Genomic DNA, 26,757 nt, shown 5'->3' with positions numbered 1-26,757 from the left:
TCGACACTATTAGACACTTGGCAATTTTGGTACCAGTATCGCAGAGATCATGGGTTCGAATCCCGTTCAAGGTTGAATTTTTTTCTGGCTTTAATTTCAAAATTCCTTTAATTGTGCACAAAACTGTGATGATCAATCATATCTTCATATCTTTTTCCGCAGTCCAAATATATGGTCTTTCATATATTCACTTGTATTCTTCCCACCTACGGGTATATTACGAACTCACGATGTGACCAGCTCCCAGTTGACTTGATAGCTCAGTACCGGTGTCGCAGGGGTCATGGGTTCGAATCCCGTTCAAGCCTGAATTTTTTTCAGGCTCTAATTTCACAGCTGCTTTAGTTGTGCACGCAACTGCGATGATCAATCATGTCTTCATAATTTTGACACTATCAAATCAGTTCTATACTGCAGGCAGTATCTAGATCGATCAAAGTGGACCACCCCTGGAGGCGGTCCCGAATATTCCGGTCGCACCGAACCGAAACGGACCTTTCAATTTGACTTCGGGCCGAAATTTAATTTCGGGAATTTTTGGCACAATGGAAGGCAAGTACAAGATCATTTTAAAACTGGTTAGAACCCGTTTCGATTCTGTTGACAATCAAAATTGAGTAAAGAAATAAACAAGATTTGAGAAAACCGTATATATTAATAACTTTCGAAACTCACTTTATTTTACAATTTTGTACTAACGTTGTTCAGAGATTCAAAACTGCTAAGTGGCTTCTACGGTGGCCACAAACAAAACTTTATATGACATTCAATGGAATGTACACGTTGACGAAAATTGATAAATATGTTAATATATACCGATATTCGGAGTAATTATTTAGGGTAATAATTCTCTTAAGTTTTTGTGTCTTCGTCAGGATTCCCAGCGGTTTTTCAGACCAGTCAGTGAGCGATAGTTATTTGTTGCCGTACGATGGATTAAAATTTGTTGATAATATTGGCACTGATACGGATCTCCGGGCAAGCCTCATTTTCGCACTTTGATGGGATGATGTTTGTTCAGCCAATTTGAACACGTCACAGTTTTATCACCGATATGACGCCGAGGTCTTCCAAGCTATGTGGCATCTTTCGTTGATTTAACATAGCGTAGAAAGCGCTACAGAGGTCTAGAAATGCCCGGTGGGGGGGGGGGGGGGGGGGAGGAGGAGGGGTACTCCCTTGTATGGGCTATATAGGTATGTGCGGCCCCAAAGGGTATGGTTTTTCAGCTGTTTTGGTCATAAATAAGGTACATATCGATTTTGGCCATTTTGGCCTTAAATAGGGTATCGTTTTAGTCCTGTAGTCTTGAATAGGATATGTTTCTTGGAAGAAGCTACTTTTCCATCATTATCAAAAAGACTGTCAACAAAAGTCCTTCATAACTTATGTTTAGGGCAACTCTGCCAGCCGCAACGGTCATAATTAAATGAGGTATCGAATTTTTGGCCAGGTCATAAGTAGAGTAGCAAAAATCGCAGATTTTGGTCATAAATAGGGCAAGGGTTTTGGGAAGTGGGCTGCACACCCCCACCCAACTTTTTTGGGAGTACCCCCCCCCCCCCGGGGTACATTTGCAAGTCAAAGTATGCACATAATTCTTAGGTATTCAACTTCAATTTATTTGTATTTTATTGTTTCTAAAGACAATTTAAACAGTTTATGATGCAATAAGTTTCAGTGATTATAGTTTCGTTTCCTGATAACGTTTGTACGAAAGTTCTTTGTCATTGATCAACTCATCGACAGTTATTCTGTGTTTTAGTTCTTCTAGGTTTGTTAATATCACTGGCATTGATCTGGATCTCTGGGCATTCCTCTGTGTCGTATTTTGATGACATGCAGTCAGTGGCACGAAAGATATTTCTAGTCTTAAACGTTATTCTCGTAGAATTCATTTGTAAATTATTCAGTTTCTACTGTCCGCGTTTCGCCTTCTTATTTGATGACTTTCTCCCTTTCTCACTCATTGAGGAGAATTTACAATCGAAAAACAAAAGGGACGGAAGATCCCCAAGAGCTTAGTTATAGGCTGGTTCGTTTTTGGTTTGTCATTTTATATCTGAAAACTATGGTCGCATTTTTTACTTTGGCAACGACAGTTTCTTACAAATTCAAAGCTTTTCTTTTATTTTTTGGTTTCCTTTCAAAGGGCATTTTTAGCCATGGTGGATTTCCACCTTCAACTTTATTTGCATTCTAAATCTGTACATCTGGGTATGAAAGAGCAAGTCAGTGGACTGGAGTGAAAATGGAGGTAAATCTTCCCATCAGCTAAAAAAAGAGAATAGAAAATCCGTCTATTTAGCGTTTGTTTTAATGTAAGCTTTTCATTTCGCCGATGCTATGCTCTCGATGTTCTCGCGTTCAGGTCAGTAAAAGTTATCCACTCATAAATACATGTCTATGATATACTTGTTTACACGGCCTTTTGTAACAACAGCCCTGTACTCCATCCATCTCGCTATCGCCACATACCTTTCTCCCAAGCAATTACTGAAGAGCAAATGTAAAAGTGACGCACTGCAAATAGTGTACATCACAGAGACACTTATAAACTCTATCACACAGATGATATCCACAACTAAGATTCTCTGGATAATTAATACGTCTAACGTAATAGCCAGTGGCATTGATGCAGCGCCTACCATAAGATCAGCTAAGGCCACGCTAGACAGCAGAATGTTTGAATTCTTTTTCAATTCTCTTCTCGTCTTCATGGCTGTTATCACCAAGAGGTTTAACAGAATGGTAACGGGACAAGCAATGGTCGTGATAGCAAGAACAATCTTAAAAGAAGTTGTGTGATGTAAGTCGCAGATGTATTGCTGCGATTTCGGGCAATAAAACACTGACTTGCCGTGTGATTCAGTATTCTTCACTGTCATGATCTTCGTAAAAATGGATTATTGCAGAGAATTAGTTTCTTGACTGCTTGGTTCTGTTTTGGTTGTGTGTTACTCTCCTCTTGTCAAAACTCAGCCAGTCTTGACACTTGCTCGATCGAGTGGAAAATAGTACGTTTGGTATTTAGCTCTTATTAACCGAGCAGGAGGTCTGTATGGGAGAATCTTGACCGAGGTCGCGAGTACAGACCGAACGCAGTGAAGTCTGTACACGCGACCGAGGTCAAGATTCTCACATACAGACCGACTAAGCTCGGTTAATAAGATATTTATTATATGGCAAACAAGAAAAAATTAATTCGTTTAATGTAATTGGTTTGTACAAGCTGACATTTTGCTTGCGACCGGTGATGAGTTGAACTTAATTCTGCCAAAGTTGGCTCGTCCTCTTTACTTTTTTCTCTCATCAGGCTTTGCACTTCCATAATAAGAATATTTTCTGGAACTAATATTTTGGAAGAAAATAGTCAATATTTTTGTATTTAGTTTGCAACTTTTTCACGGCAAAATGTAATCAGTCGAGATGCCGGTCTAGATGGGAAAATCTAGACCGCGGTCAATATCGATTTCAGCCAATCAAATTCGTGAATTCGGTAGTTCCAGTCCCTGTGTGACACAGCCATATAATAATGGCTTATACTGCTTTTCAGTGTTCTAAATATAAGTGGAATAGTTTTGTCTTAAATTTAGTTCCATTCACCAGTAGGTTTGTTAACTATTTTTTCAGAGTTTTTTACCAACCAATTGACGAAAGCGATAATAGTTTATGAAGACGAGCGCTGATTTCCCTCTCTTTAGACCTTATCTTAGCCTGTTTACCTTACCTTATCGAGAGTAGTTTGTTTTTGAATTCTGTTCTAAGAATAGGTGGAAGCAATTAACATCATTTTTGAGTGCTACGTGCTAGGAGTTAAACAAGAAGTCTATCCGTTCACCTGGCTTAGTCTTTTATTTTCCCAATTAATGGTGTCATCACAGTTTCCTCCATAAACTTCCATCTCGCAGACATTTGTGAGAACAAATGTTCGTTTTAGAAATAATTCTTGGAAAATAAAGTTAGGTTCCCAGGAATTAAAAGATCCGTGTTAATGAGGCTGCTTAAGGAGTTTCTATTCTTTTTGATTTGAGCTTGCTTTGATGTTCTTTTTTCAATATTGGTGGCGTTTGTTTTTCCTTGTTTGGCGTTGGTTCCTTTTTTCTTGTACATCGAGGTCTCTCTACTCATGTGGAGGGTCTTTGTTGATTTATTCGCTTTAAAAAAAGTAATAAGTCTCTTCATTGCCAACTCTAAGATGATCAGCATCTATCAATAATCAAAGTAATTCTTTTCTCGTGTTATTAGAAGGAGATCAGTTTTTGTGTTCACAGGCCCCGGTGGATATCTGCGGCGCTTTCATTTAGTACAAGTTCAGTTTCAAGACGAATGGCAAACGCGATTGTCCCAATGAAAACTCACTGCAGAATAAATAAATGGTAGCTTTTGGGACTATCTTTTTGAAAGTCCATTTCGATCTGACGAGCGCCATGCACGTTTCGGAGAACAGGGAGGGGTGGCTTGAGGAGGAAAGTGTCCCAGGGAGTTGGGATTAGGCTTTATGACGAGTGACAGTGTTGTTGGAGAGGGGTGAGGAGGAGTGAGAGGGGAAGAAAATTCTTTTCCAGATGTCGTTTTTTTCTTCCTCTTGTAAATGACAAGAAATGGCCGTGATGTCTACAGTATTGTTAAGACGAGTTGTATGATTTGAGTTCCAGATGAATGGTTGAGAGTTCAGCCAATAAAATGCTGGCATGGTTTCAAGGAGCTTTTTTTTCCTTTGTTAAGCACACGCCGATGTCATTAATGCATTTTAACATTGCATTTGAAGAGGAAATTTTTTGCAATTTCTATAGGCGTTTAATTGTTACACCTGACAGATATAGGAACAGTTACGGCTTTCCGGCCTTTGTTTCGCGCGCTTTTAAACTTCATTTTCGGTGAATACAGTTGAAACTTTTCCATTTGATTCTGTGCACAATTCGCTATCTTGTTCAAATTTTCCTTTTTTTCAGTAAAGTTAATCGACCATTTTCGATATACAGTGCAACCCCGCCCTACGGACACCCGCTTAATAAGGACACTCGCGATTTATAACGGACAGTTTTCTCTGTCCCGACTACTAAAAAGGTTATGTATTTTCTCTTAAATTAGCCCACTTAATGCGGACACTTCTGCATGTCTCTTTGGTGTCCGTATTACCGGGGTTCAACTCTATTAAATTATAACTTTTCTCCGAGGCTTTGGGAAGTAAAACAAAAGAAATCACATCAAGGTTGAGTAATGAATAATTTATTTTGTTAATATTTATTTTGCTTCATTCCCTTAAGCCTCGGAGCCGAGCCAGAATTTTAATATATTTGAAATGGCCTGTTAAAGAAAATCTGAAGATTTCCTAGAACTCAGTAATAGGCTCTGAGACATATAGACTCACTTGTTTAAAGAAAAAATGCACTAGCTTTGCTTGTCATTTTTTCCGAAAAATGTGGAACGTCATTTAACCGTTATCGCAACAATAGCTTTATGAAGGAATCTAATCAGACCTTTTCTTTTAATTATTTTTAGCAGGCTCGATTTTCACGTGATCTTTTATTTTAATTTTCTCATTGTAAATATGAAGATCAGGGAATAACAAATAAATTAAAGAAAATAAACTCTTTCTTTTCTCGCGGTTCGTGATTCGTTGTTTAAGAAGGCGTGCAAACAAAATCCGTGTCAAGTATTCGGCGTACTTGTCAGCGATTGGTTTGAGTTTCTAATCCATATTCATGACAAATTGTAGAATCTGCGTCAAACCATGTTGTCCGTTGATGTGTGAAGACGTGTCGTCCTTGTGAAGGCGAGTTGGAACTCTGGAGGCAAGAAGATGCTTGAAGAAGATGAGCTGGAAGCTTGGAAAAGTCTTTAATCTTGTCCAACTGGAGGTAAGCGTTGCTTATGGAGAATATTGCTTTTATTTTTCCAAAAAATTACAAATATCGTCAACACGTGCGCTAACTGTTCGCTTCGAGTTCGTTCGACCGGGAGAGTAGTTCGTTTTGTTTCGCTCACGGTATTTCAACCTCTCTGCGCAGTATTTGATAGTGATAGAAGTTACAAAATTCAGAGCTTGGAGAGTGCTTTTGAAAATTTTAAAGTCTTTCGGAGAGGGAGGTGTTAAGCCCCTTGAAATAAAGGCGACATGGCGTGTTAAATTTTCACTTCTGAAAGTGGAGAGGCCTTTTCATTGTAAGACAACTTACCGCATTTTATCTTTTCCCACTGAGAACCCTTATTCAGTTGCAATTCTTTAAACTTCATTTCTGAAAACGTAAATGTTTCTTAGTTTTGGCCTCCACGGGCGTACCACTTTTACTGTTTATTAAATTTAAATTGTGAGCATTCGGTAATAATCGACTTGATAATTTATTTGTCAGAAAAACTGGAGAAAAGGAAGAGCAAAGGATATGGACAAGAGGACAAACTGGAATCACTGAATCGGAAGGAAATACTACCAAGATAAGAACTTTGAAATGTCAAATAATTTAAGTAAAATGGTGGCTGATTAGTTTTTTAAGTTTGTAAGGGAAGTGAACTCTTCAGCTGTATTACTGGTTGTCTTGCTGCAAGTCCAAGAGAGATGACATCACATGGAAACAAGGACGACGTATTTCAAACTGAGTTGAGTTGTGTTAGACATCAGCCATCATTTACAACTTCAGTCGATGTAACAGAGGTGGGATATTTTTAAGGTGGCACTGCATGTTAGGCGAACGAGAATTTGAAGAAATCCTAGAGAAAAACAAATCAACTACGAGTAAAGCCGAGTTTCCAATTGTTGAATATTTTTTCTAAAAATAAAACTAAACTCGGCTAGAATGTTAACAGAATTTAGCGGGCCAAGCAATTTTAAAATTGTGATATTCTGCGGCTAAAACAACAGCTGAATTTGCTTCAGAGAATTAAGTTTGAAACCTTGACTCTGACTTAAGTTGAACAATTTAAAAATCTGATTTCCCTTCGTTGTCTCGATTGATTGTGCTCGTTCAGTCGTAACTGATTTTTACTTTTGTCAAGCAGAATACATATTTTCATATCTTTGGAAGCCGGAGACAAATAAAAAAAATTATTTACGTTTTCTACAACTTTGACGGAGTAAATCATTACTAATCAGTTTTCAAAACGACGCAGTAACTGTCTTTGAAATTTACGAGCAATTAGTTTGTAAAAACCAAAACCTTGATTGTGCCACCTCGAAAATATCCATCTGTTTGTTTCATCAACAGATAAGTTACAATTGACAAGAGAATAAAAGCTTTTCAAATGTAAAGCGATGCAAATTTATCAAGCAAATCATTATGCATGAATTTTTAAAATATCGTGAGGTCGCTTTAAACTTTGTAAATGTTTGCACATTCATTTCTTTTCTTTTTCACCAATTGGCTAATGTTGCCTTAAAATGCGTACGGAAAACGCATAAGCAAATGTTCTCTTGTCATTTTGTAAGCTAAGTATACAATACAAAACACTTATGTCTGGTTCATGGGATGTTACGATGTAGTTTCGATTCAGAATTAGCTTTTATACAGACCACAAAATCGTTTTTTTCTCGCTCACTTGTAAAAGTATTAATGAGAATCTAATGAATCGGTAATGATAAAATCCGACGACGTTTTTCTTCGCTGCTATTATCTTGCTCATCCAAATCTTGTATAAATATTGATTTTTTATTAATTCGTTTTTTTAATTTTTGTTTTTAATTCGCAAATGTTGAATCTACTAGGAGAAAGACATGGGATGAGACATCGCTTAATTTTTTTGGTTAAACTTATGGAAGTTTTGTTTAGTTTTCGTATTTTTTTCTCCAGTTATCTTGCTTGCATATCTTTCTTAAAGACTGAAGGAAGAACTTGTAGCCAAGCAATTAAATTGTTGTATTCTGTGGCTAAAACAACGGTCGAAAATGCTCCAGAAAATGCAAAACTCGAAGCAAAGAATTATTATTTTTGTCCAACTTGCTTAAAATGTTGTTTGCAGTTTTCTTTCGGTCCAATTGTCTTGCTTGACCAAAGCCATCTTGTCTTTTTTATTTTATTGAATTGTTATTTACTTCTGTTCCGTCAAGGCAAACAACTTATCAACAGTGTTTTGAAAATCCGTTTTTTACAAAACATTTTACCGACATAAAACACTTGCAGGAGAACTGATTCGAACTGATTTAACTTTTAGTTGCACCTAAAGGTCTTCGGAGAATATTTTTCCATTACGTTTTGAGGCAAAGTTGTGCAAGGTAGAGAAAAATAAACGAAAGAGGAAGTAGATTATTTTATATTGGTTTCTTTATCTTTACTGTGGTCTGTATAAGCTTGTTTCGGTTAATTTGCATGTCAAATGATTAGCGAAGGTTCGTGTGAAGGGGAGGAGTTGAACTCAGAATAGCACTTGTTTCCCTTGGACCAGACGTTGGGTTTTGTTTAATATCTACATCTACATTAAATAAAGATCTTTTTCTGTCGGCATTCGATGAAGCACAGGACAAAGCATCATTGAGAAGAAATACAAATTGAATGAAGTAAAATTGCTGAAGATCTTGTCTAAAAATAAAACTAAACTCGGCTAGGATGTTAGCAGAGGAATTTAGCAACATGGAGCCAAGCAATTAAATTGTGATATTCTGCGGCTAAAACGACAGTTGAATTTGCTCCAGAGAGATTTGAAACCATGCCTTAGGCAATTTGAAAATCGGATTGATTTTTCTTCTTCTTCTCGTTCGATTTTAACGCTTGAAGAATAGGGAGCGAAGCAATTAAATTGTTATACTCTGTGTCAGGTAAATTGGGTCGAAAAAAGTTTCAGAGTTTTAGGTCACTCATTCCATAATTTTTCTGGTTTATCTAATCACAAGATTTAATGACGAACCTGGAGCCAAATTAAATCATTACACTGTGGCTAAAACAACAGTTGAAATTACTCCAGAAAATTTTGCAACATTTCGTGTGTTTAATTTACGGTCTACGTTTACGGTCCTAACAATTAATAAAAGAACTTGGAGTCAAATAATTGTTATATTCTCTGGCTAGAATAACAATCTAGTTTGTTCCGAAAATTTTCAAAATTGACTTTGGTTATAGGCAATTTGTTTTTTACTTTGTCCTGTGCTGCAAACGATTATTGACGGCCGAAAAAGTCTTATATCCGAGGCAACACGGCAAGTTATAAAAATTTGTAGACTCGAAGGTTGATTGGAAATATAGCCTGATTAAACAGACGCAGTTTCGCGGCATAACTGCCGATTTCACCACGGTGGAACCGGTTGTGGCACCGTGAAACTTCGTTTGTTTCTTCAGGTTATCGGTAAAGAGGAAAATTAAAAGGCGGGTCGGTTTTTTCGCAGAGCAGATTAGTTTCTCTTGCCATGCTGCTTCACTATACGTATTGTTAACATGTGAACACTATCTCGTGCAAAAAAGTTGAAAGATCAAAATGTTTTGGAGAGGAAATTCGGTTCAAACGTTGATTTGCAAAGGACTGTTTTATACCAAAATATCGTATCGGTTTTTAAAAGTCGAGGACGAAATTGGCGTTTTATTTTCAACTTTTTTTGCTTGAGACTTTGGCGGGAAAATTTCAAGGGAAGCCATTTTGAAATTTTTGACGAAAATGTTGTCAGGGGAAACGCTGTGCAAATTTTTTCCAATTTTCCCGCCAAAAGTCTTAGTATATAGAGGGAACATTTTTTCGTCACACCTTTTTTATTAATTAATTGATTTTTCATTAACTAATTAACTTATAATCAAAGAGTATTTGAAGTGAATAAAGTTAATTGAAACACACAAAACACTTGTTTTTATTTATTGTTTAAAACATTTATTGAAGATAATAAAAGAGATTACAAAGAAGTAAAGGTTGACTTTATAGACTCTTATTCATTGCAATATTAATGTAATAAAGAGAACAGACACATGAACTGAATAAAATTTATTGAAACTTATTACTATTTTTTTTTTAAAAAAATTGGCGCATGCGTATTTTGGGGGCCGTATTTTTTCTAAGTCTTTTGGCGGGAAAATTAAAAATTTTCAAACAGATGTTAACAAGAAGTAATTTTTTTTTAAAAAATTGGCGCATGCGTATTTTGGGCGCCGTATTTTTCTAAGTCTTTGACGGGAAAATTAAAAACTTTCAAACAGATGTTAAGAAGTAATTTTTTAAAAAAAAAAATGGCACATGCGTATTTTGAGCGCCGTATTTTTTCTAAGTCTTTTGGCGGGAAAATAAAAATTGCTTAAACCGGAGGTAATGAGAAAACCACCGTCACGAAAAATTGGTATAAAACTAAATGACCAATTCGAAGGTAATTATAACTCAAATGAAACAAAAAATTTGTTTTACTGGGCTGATCGTTATCCCTGACTTGAAAATACTACAAACTCTGAGCGAGTGCTTCTCGACCCACAAGAAACTCGGCTGCGATTTTTTTATCGAATGATATCTTGAAAAAAATCTAGTTACATTTGCTTTCTACCTGTGTTAACTTTCGCTTCCATATCTGTATTTCTTGCTTGATTTTTGCTTGATCCTATTTCATTCTGGGATTCTAAGGCATCCAGAAACCTGAAACAAGAAAAAAAAAAAAAAAAAAATCAGCAAATGCAATCGTAAATTCTTTACAGTAAACATTTTCCTATAATCATATTAGGTTTTTTCTTTCCCGGCCTCCAGGGAAAATTAAAATATTCAAGGCAATGTTATCATGTAAGCATTTTTAACGAAAATTATTAACATTAAATCACCTAAAAATTCTGAAGCTAATTCTAGCCCAAAGTAATAAGTCTACATAACAAACTTCAACGCCACACGTCGCTGAGATCACGCTTTGCTAAACTAATCAGGATACATTCAACAGAAAAATTATCAACACTCAAATGCATTAAGGCCTGCTTCTTCCTTCACATATTGTTTACACGAAGGAACATTGAGATTCCCTCGTAAATGTGCAAAAAGCTGTAAGTTTAATTCTTAATTTCATTTGCTTTAACGAACGGAAATCAAGAAAATTCTGTTGAGCGTTCTAGCTGCCAGTTTAAATGTAAATTTGATAGTTTATCAGATGAAAGATTGCCCTTCACACATTCTGCAAAATAGGTGTGATCAACTTTGAATAAAAGTCATTGTGGACTTTTGGTTGTTTTGGTAAAGTCGGTTTGGCCAAATTTCTATTGATACAGAATTTTTATCTGCAGACACAAGCCATGGATGTATTTTTGGATGTATTTTTGCCTATATATGCCCGCAGAACTAGTTAAATTTACGTTGCTGACTCACAACAAGAAGCTTATAAGACTTAAACTGTTTTTTTGTTCAAACAGCGTGACAGTGGTCACGCAATGTGCGTCACAGTTTTAACTTTGCCTTCTTCGGAGCCTTTGTTTATAACTTTGTTCTGTAATAAACAGCCTTGTTTAAAATTCAAAAACTAATCGAACAAAATCAATGATTACCGCCTTACTCTCCACGTATAGTCTCTTTTAAGATACAAACTTCGTCGAAAATACGAAATAATTAAAAAATTTCTCTCTCAGATTAATGAATACGGCTTTCCAGCCAAATAAAAATTCAAACCAAGCGTGATCTTATTTAGCACGTGGCCTCGAATGAATGATTGTTGTGGTAATGATTTTGCAAGTCTAAACAAATTTGTGTTTTGTAACGTGGATTTGTGTTTTGAACGTAAATTTTGTAACGTGAATATTCAGTGCTCTGTTCGAGCTAAACTCTGACATAACAACAAAGAAAATATATTTCATCTTGTAAACCATCGGTGGAATTTGCAAAACATCAATAAATTAATAGCTCTTGAGGATTACACATCAAAAAATCACGTGATTTAGAACGTGGCCGAGGAGGCACGGGTCTGGTCACCAACCACTCTCGGTTACAGGCCGCGCGGTTAAAAATTATGTATCAGTCATTTCTGGTATTTCGGAAAATTTCCGTTAAATCTATATAATGGGGTCAAATTACAACTTATAAATCCCTTTTTCTCTCGCTCCTCGTGATTTTAATTCGCAAAACGTGTGTCGACATAGTGCAGTATTACGACTCAAACAAATTCCATTTAAATCCCTGACATAAACCATCAAGCAATTTTGAACAAGACATGATTTTCTTTTAATTAGTATCTACCACTGATCTGATGGCTAGATTCTTTCGGCCTATTTTTCTCTTTTAGCTATATGTCCTATGCAGAAGATAATTTGCCGTCGAAGCGATAGAAGTCTGTCGTACAAGCATGCAAGTCTTAAGTTGAAATTAAAAAAAAATTCTGTATCATGAATTATCGAAAAATGAACGCAAATTAAACAGTTTTTCTTAATTTTCCGGCAATTTGTGGAAAATTCGAAAGACCCGGAACATTCCGGGAATAAGTGAAATATTTGGTACCTCCATATAAATCATTCTCCCTATCCAGATCTTTAAGTAAGCTTTAAGTAACACAACAGTCAACACGCCTACCTCTTGATGGTGTTTTTTTCCGTTTTTTCTTGGGAAGTCTTTTTCTTAGCCAGTCTCTCTATCTGTCCTCTTTTCTTTCTCGTTTGCTCCCGACATGTTAAACATTACGAGCTCCTGAGTAAAAAAAGATACATCAATAAATGTCGTGATACTTAAAATGATTTAGTTAGCAAAGCAGTTTACAGATGCTTCTTGAGAGACGCAGTGATATAATAGTTAGCGCGCTGGACTCCGAAGATTTCGGAAGTTGCCAGAGGCTATGAGAAGAATGGGCAAAGTTGTTCGATTACAGAGATTAGATTTTAAGAATAATGTTAAAAGCTGAAACTCAGATGAAGTGCTTTTGAATCCTTTTTTCTTTTTAATTTTAGCAATCCGTTATCCTGGCCTTATCTCATCTCAGAGTTGTTGAACCTATATTTCTTCTTCTGTTCCTCCTGTATCATACACAAAGTACACACGAAACAACGTGAGCTGAAGTGATGCCGACCAACCGAAAGTCAGACGAACGAACGAGCGAGAGAATGGTTGGATAGATTCATACATACATGCATGTGTGTCATACAGGTTCTGTAACCTTTGGGTGTACAGCTAAATGAGATGAAAGTAATCAGCTTACCTCTTAGCCTTCAATCGTTATCTTTCCTTCCTTTCCTTTCTTTTCTTATTTTGCCCATTCACGCTTGACATTTGTCGGCTGAAGGGAAATAAAAGAAGCAAACATGTTTAAAAGAGTGAAATATTTGGTATCTCGCATAAATTGTGGCTTTTTATCCACACTGGCGAAGACTCGTGGTAAACCGTTTATAAAACTCTTTCCAGCTTTGTTTTACCATCTGGATCTTATCATGTAAAACCAAAATTCAAAACGACCGAGCTCAAGATTCTCCCATACAGATCGACTAAACACCGTTAATAAGATGTTTATTATATGGCAAACAAAAACAATTTAACTCGTTTAATGTATCTGGTTTGTACTAGCTCACATTTTACTTGCGAACGGCGATGAGCCGAACTTAATTCTGGCAAAGTTTGCCCGTCCTCTACACTTGTTTCTCATCAGGCTTTTTGGCACTTTCATAATTTTAAAAATATTGTTAGAAGAAAATGGTCAACATTTTTGCATTTTACTTTGCAACTTTTTCATTGTAAAATGTAACCGGTCTAGATGCCGGTCAAGATGGGAAAATCTAGATCGCTTTCAATATCGATTTCAGCCAATCAAATTCGTGAATTCGGTAGTTCCCAGTCCTTGTGAGACACAGCCATGTAATAAATGAGAAAATGACTTCACATTCCAACAACTAAGAAGCAGCTTACACTTTAACTGATTACCAACAAAACTCTCCAGCCCTTGCCATAATCTGCCTTTTATTGTCCCCTATCCAGATCTTAAGGTAATCTTTAAGAAAAAAAATTATTATGATTCCTACCTCTTGATGTTTTTTTTTTCGTTTTTTCTTCCAACCTCCTCTTCTTTCTTTACAAGTCTCTCAGCATCCTGTATAAAAAAAGATACATCAGTAAAGGTAGTGTACTGTCTGTGTGTCCGTGTCAATCACAACAGCTTTTCTCCAGGTGCTTGTGACGTAGTGAGTAGTTTGCCTAATTGAGAAAATAAACAAGACGGTCACAGAAGCGAACATTTACTAATATCTTGACAGCGATGCTGCTAATCTCCCCCAAGAATTTGACGAGCCAAAGGACAGAGTACTGTCCCGTCCCCCTTTACCCCTCGATTGTCCTAAACTGCAAAAATAGTTGTAGCTCGGGTGTACAGCTATTTTTGCAGTTTAGGACAAGCGGGGCGCGAAATAGAACATTAGCAAAAAATTCAGACAAACAGGTATTTTGGATTTCTGTAAAATTACTGAAATATCTTTTGTCAGATACCGAACGTTCAGTTAACAAGACCCTTTTACGGAAATAAGACCCACGCTTAACTTGCAGAGCCAAAAAGCCTTCCAATTGCAACAAGAACAACCACTGACACTGCACTGAAAATTCCTTCACACGGAACCAAAATAACTTCAGAAATGAGAGTTTGTTATCGGGAATTTCAAGGTTTCTCAACTATTTAAGCTGAAAAACGTTAAGGCTCTAAAAACGTTTACTGCAGAATCTGCTCCAGAAAGCTAAGGAGAGTTTTTTTCACGCGCGCCATGTTCAAACCTATCACCCATGATCCCTTGCAAGCATAACATTGTCTGTTTGTTGGCCACAACCGAAGACTAATTTAAATTTTCTACAACTTAAATTCCGTGTAAAATAGATTGTGTTACACCAACATAAATATAAAAGGCAACTATAAATGTTATAAATATAAAGTTTGGCTAATTACCTCACAAGAAGACCCTTCCAAAATGGAGAAAGAAATCCGCAATTTCTTCGATATTGACTGCTCGCTAATTGCGGCCACCGTTTAAAGACAAAGTTCTTGTAAATCAAAGCTTCACACTGTTTTGTGTCCCTTGTACAATAAGATATCTACTATGACCATTTCTGACTGCAGCTTCATCGAATTGCAGGTTTTTTTGCCGCAGAAGAACTATAGAACGACACTAAAATTAGCTTCGTTCGCCATCTCTTTCTTCGTGTGGTGGCAAAGTCGTAACTTGAATATTAATTTAACAAATGTATCTGCAATTCTAATGAATTTTCTTTTGTTCTCAAATGCCCCTTGTCTTTTTAAATGAAACTTGACACAACCCTGTCTTAACCTCCCCATTAACCGGGGATAAAAAGTCTTAAATCGAAAATAATAATAGAGTTTAGTTATTCGTTATTACTACTGCAATAAAAACTGTCAAAATCGCTCGTGTAACCCTTGAACCACCTTCCTTTGGAGAGGGGAGGGGGAGGGGCGGCAACATGGCGGAGGTTCAGGCTGAATGTTGCCATGGGAAAATTCAGTAAAATCTGGACGCAGTTTAAGTCGGTTCAATCCAGTTTAAGTAAAATTCTTGAGATTTTGCAGCCAGGGGACGATTATATCAAGTTCCTCAGCTTTGATCAACTTAATCCTCAATAGGTTTAAAAATGGTTCGTATAATTTGTTGGATAGTATTTGGGAGAATGCGCAAAAAGTTGCGGAAACGCCGGCCTACGGCTCGTTTACCCACTGCGTTTCTCGTTTCTCAAAAGAAACACGGAAAATTTTTTCTGTTTAATACTCGAGGATAACAACTAAGTAACACGAGACAGAGGTTGTTTACCATTTACACTGAGAAACCGGTTCGTCAACAGTTTGTGCAAATGGTAAGCAAAAATTCCTGATGGTAAGTTCCGTTCGGATTGGCCATTTACTATTTACTCAAAACCTCCAATTTACCAAAGGAGACTGAAAAAGTTTAGCCTCATCGTAAATCCAAGATGGCGGTGAAGAATAGCGAAGCGCGCGAGTGACGTCATAACTCAGACAAACTCAGACAAACAAAACGGAATTATGGAAGATTTGACGCTTTTTCAAGCGCGTAAGTAAGTGTTCCTAAAGCAACTTTTAAAACGAAAATTTGGCGTTCATTTACCTCCTTTTGTCTCAGAACACGCTTATGTTTTCTGACTCTCGCGGGGTTCCAATAATTTGCATTCTATTTTTAGACTTCGCGCGCCTAGTTACTGCAAATGGTAAGCACATTTCGCCACTGGGATATTTCAGAGGGAAATTTTAGACTACATTTCAAGATGGTCCGTTAATTTCTAAAATTTCCCAGTCGGTCGAGCTTAAATTGACTTCTCATTTACATTCTGACCGAAATTTCCGAAATTTTTTTTTGGGGGGGGGGGGGGGGGGAATGGTAAAGAACCAGAGTTTCAACCACAGTGAACACATGCCCTCGCTGGTAGACTCAATTTCCGCCGCTCTTTCGAGTCCAGTCTTTACTTCAGAACAGCGGCTGGTAATCGAGCTTATCTCACTGGTTAAATAGTCGTTTTGCATAAGGCATATTGTTAGTTTGGGACGGATACGTGAATAAAGTGCGTTCACGTGACGTCATCAAATTCTGAAATCCAAAACTAAAGAGCCCCTAAAGGTTTATCCTCATCAGGCATAAAAGGTTCTAAATTTATATCTGTTGACAACTTTCCAGCTCAATAGCGTCCTTCGTTTGGAAACCAGCGCATTTTGAATTTCGGAGTTATGGCGGTGCGTGACATGAAGCTAAGATCGCATTTGTCGAAAAATATACACTCATCTTGTGATTTTTAGCCATTTTAGGAGTTAAAGTATTAGGAAAAGTGCTTGTGTAAATGTTTTTTAGTTCGGTTCAGATAATCAGTTGTCTAGATAGCCAAAGTAAGTTCCAGATGTTTACGCTATTTCCCGGTCGCCATATTGGAGGAAGGCTCTATAATTTTGCGCGGAACATTTGGAAGAATATCTCAACTGTGGGACAACGCACACACCTTAAAATTGGAGAACTGTCTTCTTTATTTATCGTCTATAATATCACAATTTCTCGACTTTATCCACTAAATGGTTTTTGATTTTATTTTTTATTGCGTGGCAATCCACACACTCTATATGTCAAACCCAGCTGAATGCATGGTAATACAAATTGGACTGTGCCCTTCTGTCACGTTTTATCTGCTTGTAAGTCGGATTATGTTTCGAGCTTGTATGGTGTACAAATGGGTACCCGCCGATGTAATGCTGAGGGTGGTAGTGGTGGTGGTGGTGGTGGTGGGTGGTAGAAATACTCTTAGAGTGGGCCACTAGGTTCGATAAAACCTTGGCTCACGGAAATAAGCTCTCTGTCCCACAGAGTGATATCTAACTTTTTTGGACGTTCGTATGTCTGCGTCACACAGTGATCGACAGTGTGATGTAGTTAAGGACGGTGCCTACTAAATACAAAGGTTTTTGCGTCAGGTTAGGACCACGCCGAAAAAAGTAGAACTTTGCAAGGGCTATTGGAATCCACAAAGAAAAACTGGGGTAGCCAGGCATTTTTTCGAGATAATTGGCCTTGAATCTCAACAAAAATGCTGATATCAGCATTTTTCTGAAAAAGAAGGAAAGGATATTTCTTCACACATTTCCACAGAATTTGACTTTAAATACAGAAAAACAAACATATTTATAAAGATCTTAAAACTTCATGGTAAATAGTAACATAAAAACCATTTTTGGTGTGTTTTTAATAACAAAATCGCTGCAACAGCGCTTTTAGCGTCTCTAACAACCTTCCTCTGGTTCAGCTAAAATACAGTTTAAACAGCGTTTGCTCACAACCAGAGACTAATGACGTATTGAATAGGCTTGCCACTTCCATTTCATAACATAAAAAGTAGGGGTAACCACGCGTGTTTTTTTTTTAAGTTATTGATCTCTTTTGAAAACTTTTGCGGTGCCCGTTACATTTTTTTCCTGTCACCTCCCCAGTAAGTAAAAATTGTGTATCTCGCACTTGTTTTGCGCGTGCACTACGCCATCTGCAGGTACTTGTTTACAGTTGGATTTCAGTATAATTTTTGACCGATAATAGCTAGTTTTTCAGCTGGAAGACGTTGACAGTTACTGCTTAGTGATATGCTGGTACAGGTTCATTAAACCTGATTTGGTCACAGTAGGAAAATTTTGCTTTCATTAGTAGCGTAGTTGATTACGTCAATGTCAACTCCAGCGCGCGCTTAAACCATGTCTTGCGTGATGCATAGAAAGTGTGCGCACTAACAAAAGTAGGCACCGTCCTTAACTGTAATCAATAGTTCAGTAGCTCTGGAAACTCATGCAGTTCCTGCCATCATTAGTTTTTAAGGTGTGTTCTATATTTCCTCCATTTGGACAGCAGGTGTACACTTTTTTCTCCGACACCCGTTGGTTTGATTTTGATTTTGATCGGAAATACATCATACCTCAAGGGAGTATAGACCATTTTACAGTTGTCTGCTCAGTGACCTGGCCTCTGAATGGCAGCGAGGCGGGAGGTGACGTTGTTTTGATAAAGACCTCGCTGATTTTGTCGTGTAAATCAAGTTGTTCCAATGCTAGTTTGCATTAAATGAGGAAAGCTAAGAGGTTTGTACCAGAGCGAGGTCATCTTCAACCTCGCTTCCATTCATAGGCCAGGTAACTAGGCACGCTACTGTAAAATGGCTTATTCTAGGTCTGGCACACGATATTTTCAAACTGAAGTTTCAGGGTCATCAATACACAAAGTCAGGCCATTTTAGTACAGGTACTCTTGATTAGTTGTATTACACGTCTCAATCACAATTGCTGATCGATCAAAGTTTTCCATAGTATTTTTTGCCAGCGTGTACCTATGGGAAAGACAATGAATCTGTACCGCAAGTCGCCCCCAACTACATATATATAAAATATCTGTAGACAAAGTTAGCTTCTAGTTTTAAGTCTTTATTCAAGCTGATATATAGAGTGTTTTACAAGAATTACTTAATGATGATGTGTGCAGATCAAAACACCTCTTCAGACTCTACTGCCCTTGAACCCATAGGTTATTTCGGGTAGCCAGCACCCCTATCATGTTTGCTTTCATGTAAAACCATTGTATATTCTTCTTCCCTTTTAACTCTACGGTGAAATAAAAGTTTGCTGTTCCTGTTGCTGCTGTAGATCCCTGTCACGTGGTTAAGTTGTTATGTGCTCTCTAAACAGGTGTTTTTCTTCTGCACATTAAAAACCGTTACGAAAAATAGCTATTTCAGCTTAAATGACACTATAAAGAGGTATTCCTCTGTTTAAGAAAAAGCATTTAATATTAATCGTTACTGAATTACAGCAAAATGGTTAATAAGTCTTAATATCAGAAACAAAGCACTCTAATTTGCGACAAACGAGTAATGGCATACTTATACCAATAAGAATATCATGATCAAACAAGTCAGATACGGATGGTAACATTAAATAACAACGTGCAAATACTGGAAACTGTATGAAATATTTTCCTGAGTAATCCTGAATTGTGTGGCCCAGAGAAATATTTTATTCTTACTTGTTGCTGATATATCGACGAAGTGTTAAAACAGCACGTTGCTATGTAAAAACTCTGCAAACTATTTGAAATCATTTCCTTGTTCTGACTTGATCAGTTAATGAAAATTTAACTCGTATTTATTATAGCAAATTGCAGTTAATATTACTACTGATATATAAACGAAGTGTCACTAAAACAGCAAGTTGGTTTACAAAAATCCTGCAAACTATTTATAAAATATTTTCCTTGTTCTGACTTGATCAGTTAATGAAAATTTAACTCGTACTTACTAAAGCAAACTGCACCCAATATTACTACTGACATATCAACAAGGTGTTACTAAAACAGCGATTTGCTTTATAAAAACTCTACAAACTATTTATGAAATATTTTCCTTGTGCTGACCTGATCAGTTAATAAAAATTTAACTCGTTTATTAAAGCAAACTGCAGTTGAATTACTACTGATATCGACGGAGTGTTAAAATAGCAAGTTGCTTTATAAAAATTCTACAGACTATTTATGAAATATCGTCCTTGCTCGGACTTGATCAGTTAAGGAAAATTTAACTCGTATTTACTAAAGCAAACTGCAGTTAATACCAGCAACGTAGTCGCACTTAAATCAACTATACGGTAAACAAGCAATCTGGCATTATAAAAATACACATACACACACACGATTAAATAAGTCCATGGATAAGACTAGTAAATAGCGAAGACAGCGTATTACGTAACCTAACTTGAACCTTTACATGTTCTAACGTTTACACGTTCAACTTTACACGAACTTAGATAAATAGGTAAATGTTGTCAAGTTTTTTCGGTACATACACTGTACATCGACATAGAGTTAAATAAATAGTCAGCCCTTTTAGAACAATCTATCTCATGTTATTCAAATTTACTGTAGCGGATATCTTCTGTAAACTTAACATTATTTCAAAAGTAGTAGAGCCTTTTTACTTCCACAAAAGTTGTTTACGACTATTAGGTAGTAAATTCTTTTTTAAAGGCAAAGTTGCATGCTTTATCATATTATTCTGACTAACTAGACTAGCTTCATTTGCAAACAAACTTAAAGGAGCCCAGTCACCGTATTTTGAGTTATTTTTGGCCACGTACAAAACTGCCTTTACATTGAAGGAAACCTGAAAATAATCGTTTGCTAAAATAGAAAAACACCAAAGAGATAATAATAAGCCATAAAGGAACAAGGATGGTTAAGGATGGAGAAGATTAAACACGGATTACAAACGACGAACTTGAAAAATTTGGGCTGAACTTTTCAAGATGCGCATACCGTGACGTACCTCCTTTACATCAACGCAAATTTCGGCTCATTTCCAATGCAAAAATTTTTTCAACTCAATAACTACGAAAAAAAAAGAAAGCAAAAAAAGGTTTTAAACAATACGTAGCCCCAAAACAAAGAACAATTTCACAAGGTCTGCTTTAGATTTGTTTGACTACTATCAAGTAACATTTGTAGCAAATATTTGTTTTACTGCTTAAAAGGAAAATGCCAAATTTAAAATTAATATTTCACAAAAAGGTTACGAATTAAATAATTATATCTTACTTAGTGACGTTCTGAACAAAACACACACTAAACTAACTATTGTTGTGCATAAAAGCTGTAACAGCCACCAGTAAGTCACATGTTTACTCTCATTTAGAACAATATAAGAGGGAGCGGCTCGCTATCAGATTTTAAGACTTGTATAAAGACATATCTTTTTAACAAATTTTATAACTAGACTTTTGGTTAGTTAGTTAATTAGTAGATTAGATAGTTTAGCTAGTTAGTTAGTCAGTCACTTAGTTAAGTTAGTCAGTTTTTATTTAAAGGTTTTAATGATTCCTAGTTTTACTTTCATTCTTACAGCTTAGCTATTTCATTTGTTAGTAATTTTTTATCACTGATGTAAATTTTTAATGTAAATTTTATTTTTAATAACATTTTTTACTGTAAAGCGCCATGAGCCATGGATATGGCGCTATACAAATCTATTATTATTATTATTATTATTATTATTATTATTATTATTATTATTATTATTATTATTATTATTATTATTATTATTATATTTAACGGACACTTGACCATTTTCCCAATTTCTTTTCAGTGGTGCTCGTCTTGACTTGCTCACTTGCTGGTTCATCTTGAGCTCCAAGATCTTCAACCTTGGAGTATTTAACGCTGTCATATTTCCCCATGTTGAGCAGGTCCGTGTATGTCTAAAAGGAATAATAATAAGAAATAAGTATTACCAAAGGTTTAAAATATCATTTGTTTGTCATATAGCTGGCGTTTTTCCCGCTACCTAGCGCCCATTCATTGGCTAGTTCATGGTCACATGACATCTAACAGTGAAACTGTTTCCCGCCAAATGCCACGAGCGGGCGACATTGCGAAAACTATGACGTCAAACGGGAAACAGTTCACTGTTACCCGCGAAATGTTGACCGCTGTTGCACGTCATTTGTCAATGAAGTGATTATTTATTTTCCACCGATTTGACCCATCACTTAATCATTTAATAACTGGTCCCTTGGGGAACCGTGAATTTTGTTTCCTTCGAATCTCAATGTTTCCCTCGACTTCGTCTCGGGAAACATTGAGATTCGAAGGAAACAAAATTCACTGTTCCCAAGGGACCTGTCATTAAGTTCTAATTATTAACCCAGAATAACCAGGGTGGGACGAAACGATTGAAAATGTAGAAATGCTCCCTAGCTAAAAGAATGCGTGTTAATTTCTACCCTTCAAATATGATAGACAAACAGAGAGACAACAAATCGAAAGCTTAAGAAGGAATTCACCTGAAGTTCGAGAAACGAGTGGACAAAATCTTTGCACCAAGATTATTTGCATCGTATTGCAAACTTCTGTGTGACTGCTTCAAATATCTTCTCAAAAGAAATCATTTCTAACAACACCAAATGTCGAAAACAAATTTTGAAGTTCATATGAAACACTTGAAGGTACTGATGAAATGACACTGATGATGAAATTTCACCTGTGTTTGCACAATTTCTCTGAACTTTGAAATTTATTTTCTCAACTAACTTCGGGAAATTGTCTTTGGTATTATTTCAGGCAAATATTTATATATTTAGCTCTTAGAAAACACAAAAAGGATTTTAATGTACCGGTTCTTAATATTAGTGTGGTAACAGATTTTTGGCCACTAAAAACTGAAATTGCTCGATTTCCTATCGCATTTCGTCATAAATTTTTTTCGAAATTTTGAAATTAGAAAAATTAATATTTCTACAATAATTATTATAGTCATCGTGGTTTTAGAGCCAAGTCCATAGAATTCTGTTAATTCTCCCCTATTATTAATTGACTCATCACTACAAACCTCCTCACGAAGGTATGTATCCATTCTCTTTCGTAGGTTTTCAAAAGGAGGACGAAAGTCAGGGTTTAAGTTCCAGCACCTTGTCATTACATCATACCTAAAAAGAGACACGTTGAAATTTATAACCATCACAAGTCTGTTTTTAATACAAGGTTTTTGAAAACAACAACAACAACAACAACAAATTTGAAAAGGCCTCAGCGAAGTATTTACTAAGTGAAAGGAAAACATTGGCTTTGAGTGATTTTTAGCACATAAGTAAACAATAGTCTCCATTTGACCTCAAAACAGGCTCGGATATTTGTCTGTGGCCATTATCTGTTCCGCGAAGTCAACAGTTTTCCGACATCGTGGTTCGAGGAAACTTGTGAGCTTCCAGGAACAGATAATGTCCAAGGGCAAATATCCGAGCACATTTTTCGCACTAAATGAAGGCTATTGTGTTTATTACTCTTCAACTACTATTCGCAATACGCTTAGTCTTGAAAACGTCGGAATATCACTGGGATATGGCCCAATTTTAGCATATTCAGTCACGTGACGCATTTAGACCAATCGCTTGCTAGCAAATATATTTGATGGATCATAACACTGATTATTTTTATTTGTAGTAACACAAGGGAAAACAATGCTTACTTACAACACTAGCTCTGTCGTGTATAATGTTTCCATAAGGTCGTAATACTAGCAATAATGATAAATATTGCATAAAACGTACAATAGTTTTTAAAGACATGTTTCGGCATGCTTATGCCATCTTCAGTTTAATAGAGTGACTAATGATACGTGACACAAGTCTTTCTTTGAATTCATCAATTCTCAACATCCCAACATCAAATTTACTTTCGAGAAACAGAACGACGGTAAACTTTCCTTTTTGGATGTTCTGATTGACAACTCTTCGCATGACTGCGTTTTTTCAGTTTTTCATAAAAAAACCTACACTGGTCTCTTAACAAATTTTTTTAGTTTCACTCCGTTTCGCTATAAAATTGGCCTTGTCCGTACTCTCATTGACCGAACTTATAAAATCAACAACACTTCTTCCGGTTTTGAAAACGATTTGATCAAGCTTTCGGACACTCTAAAACGTAACTCGTTTCCTTCACACATCATTGAAAAAACCTTCAAGCGGTATCTTAACAAGCCTTCTGATCAAAAAAGCCGCAACGTTAATGATGAAAACAATATACGCTATTTTAAGCTTCCTTTTATCGGCCAGTACTCTAGAATAACGGAACTTAAACTACGGCAATTACTTAAACGTTTTTGTGAAACGGATCTTAATATCAAATTAGTTTTTACTTCTTTCAAAATCAAGAATATGTTCAGTTTTAAAGATCGTACTCCTGATGCTCTAAAATCCATGGTAGTTTATCAATTTACTTGTGCGGGATGTAATTCCTGTTATATTGGTGAAACCAGTCGCCATTTTTCTACCAGGATTAAAGAACATACAGTAAGCGATAAAAACTCGCATATTTTTAAACATCTTTCTCAATTTTCTTCATGCAGGGGCATGTACACACCTTCTTGTTTTCGCATCTTAGACTCAGCGAATAGCTCTATTGATCTTAAACTTAAAGAAGCCTTTTATATTAGTAAGAACAAACCTGACCTTAACAAACAGTTACATCACTTCAACACCTTTTTAACTCTGTAATTTCCGTTTCCACTGTTTTGTAATGCATATTGTAAATAATTTATTCATATTTTGTAGTATATAACTTGTGTCACGTATCATTAGTCACTCTATTAAACTGAAGATGGCATAAGCATGCCGAAACATGTCTTTAAAAACTGTTGTACGTTTTATGCAATATTTAACACTAGCTCTATTTACATTATATTGCTATAATTATTTGCACTATTTAAATTACAATATCTAAACGACTTACACTACTAACAAATACAGTGACGACAAGGGGCAAAGAAAACAGAAGAAAAATAGATAGTTATCATTACAGCTTGAGGTTGTACTATAGAAACATAAAAAACAGACCAAAGGCATGTGGTACATTAAAGGTAAAATGAGTTATGCATCTGACAGGAGATTAGAAATAGACTAATGGGTAGGAGATAGATACCGATAGGTATAGAAAATATAATCTAAAATATTAATTAAATCCTCATTCATGATCCTCTTTCGAGGCTTGGTCTGAGCTCCCACTAACGATACTACATTTAGGAAATAACACACTGGCTGTGGGTAAAATTTGGGTGGCAGGGAAGGACGACTGTGGAGTAGGGGCTCAGGAAGGGGGCTCTCCTGGGGGAGTACAGATCGGGTGGTACCGGGGGTAGCCATCCTGGAATAAAAGTTCCAGACCTGCCTCCAGGGGTGAGGCCCATGTCCCACAGTCCCGGGGGACTGAGGGAACCAGGAGGGGGAGCCCCTCCTGGGGGGAGTACAGATCAGGTGGTACCGGGGGTAGCCACCTTGGAATAGGTAATTTCTCCGGACCTGTCTCCAGTGGGCTAGAGCCTTACTGTGGAGTAAAGTGCAGCTAATGGATGCACTTCCCTGCCACTGTCCTTTAATAACAAACAACAGAAAGTCACCAAAATACAGTCTCTGTTCATGGCACCCTGAATGGTAAGGTCTAAGGCTTGCTAGGAGACAGATAACCCTAGCCTATAGCCATTAATGGTATAATTATTATTATTATTATTATTATTATTATTATTATTATTATTATTATTATTTTATACTAAGCAAATGATATCATAAGTATATATGGATAAATGTTTTTCTAAAAGTAGCGGAATAGTAATGTTCAGTATCGATACACGACATTCTGAATTGTAGTGTCAAAGCTTGCCCCCATTTTTTTTTTTTTTTTTTTTGGGAAAGACAGATTATTAGCCTTATTCATGGTGAACATTTCTATAGATCTAAATGATTTTGTTTATTCGCTTGAAGATGGTCCTAAAGTGTAGTATCAGGGGTTCAGATGTGTAGAGCAAGGGTCCCAGTCATGAGAGGGTGGGAGGGTAAAAGAAAAATCAGTGGCGAAGGATCGGCACAAACGAGAAGACTGAATACAACGAGGAGCGTGTGCTTGACTAGAGGTCAGGGGCATGAGGTGGACATGTGAGAGACATGACTGGAACCATTGATACACTGTCTTTTACAGATGTAGATAACAGTGGCTTTACTTAGGAAATGAAAGGTTTGTTGTGATATCCAAAGGGGGTGATTGTTTTCAACTGGGAATCCCTGATGGACTTTGAGATCACGAATTGGTGGCATGTTACCTATGTTACTGGGATTTACTTATGAGCATGACACGAGGTTCATAGTGTTACATGTCTCTGAAATAAAGTGTTACAATGCAGAATGTGTGTGCCTGACTTTGAGATATTGTCTCTCAGGTCTCATTAACATCAGTTTATGGATGCCATAAACTTAAACTATATCCTGTATGAGATTTCCATTTCTTTGTGTCTCCACTTTTTGTTTCTATCTCATATTGTAATTTTTAGTGTGCGTATGAAATGCGTAAGATTTGGATGATCATCTTTTGTTGTAGCGAGCCATATGTGATATCTTGCTAAGAGAAAGCAGTAATTGATAAGAAGCGCAAATTGAGAGATATCTGGCCTCAGACCCAAAGCAGTAATATTTGTCAAAGCATAATCTCTAGGAAGTAAATTTAAGTTTTTCAGCCATTTAGTAAGTTTATTCCAAAAGTGAGATGTTTGGCGGCATGACCAAAAAAAAATGAATTATTGACTCACAGGAGGTGTGACAAAAACTGCACTTTTCATCGCCCTGTAGACCTATTCTAAATAAGAAGTTATTGGTTGGTACACGTCTTTGTAAGAATTTAAACTGAAACTCTATCAGCTTAGTGCTCTTTGTGCATTTTTTAGCTAAAGATGGGCAGCAGTCCAATTATTAGCAAAAGCTTGGATACATTTACAAGAGACCAGAATATCTGTAGAAAATAGTCAAGGACTTTTCATCATGCTCTCAAAATCGAGGCAAGCATTGTTCACAATTCATTT

General features: G+C 36.5%; 1 protein-coding gene and 1 long non-coding RNA gene across 2 annotated transcripts in view; both read right to left on the bottom strand.

The window, feature by feature from the left end:
* Window positions 1-10,129: 10,129 nt before the first annotated feature.
* Window positions 10,130-15,030, bottom strand: LOC149101266 (uncharacterized). The gene is made up of 5 exons (XR_016203145.1): window positions 14,777-15,030; window positions 13,869-13,936; window positions 13,055-13,132; window positions 12,436-12,549; window positions 10,130-10,533 (listed from the first exon to the last, which is right to left on the bottom strand). It is a non-coding gene; the product is annotated as an uncharacterized LOC149101266 (long non-coding RNA).
* A 3,745-nt stretch (window positions 15,031-18,775) lies between these two features.
* LOC110041170 (mast/stem cell growth factor receptor kita-like) overlaps window positions 18,776-26,757 on the bottom strand; it is a 56,724-nt gene continuing 48,742 nt past the window's right edge. Inside the window, exons 25-26 of the mRNA XM_089276573.1 lie at window positions 22,747-22,843; window positions 18,776-21,616 (exon numbers count right to left, since the gene is read on the bottom strand). Coding sequence (XP_089132699.1) covers window positions 21,467-21,616; window positions 22,747-22,843 — 247 coding nt within the window. The 3' untranslated portion in view covers window positions 18,776-21,466. The remainder of the gene's footprint in view (window positions 21,617-22,746; window positions 22,844-26,757) is intronic.

This window comes from Orbicella faveolata, unplaced genomic scaffold (assembly GCF_042242905.1).
Source record: "Orbicella faveolata isolate gen_17 unplaced genomic scaffold, um_ofav_v1 contig_4, whole genome shotgun sequence".
NCBI classification, from domain to species: Eukaryota; Metazoa; Cnidaria; class Anthozoa; order Scleractinia; family Merulinidae; genus Orbicella; species Orbicella faveolata.
The sequence above is the reverse complement of the archived record's forward strand: the minus strand, read 5'-3'. Positions and strand labels throughout refer to the sequence as shown.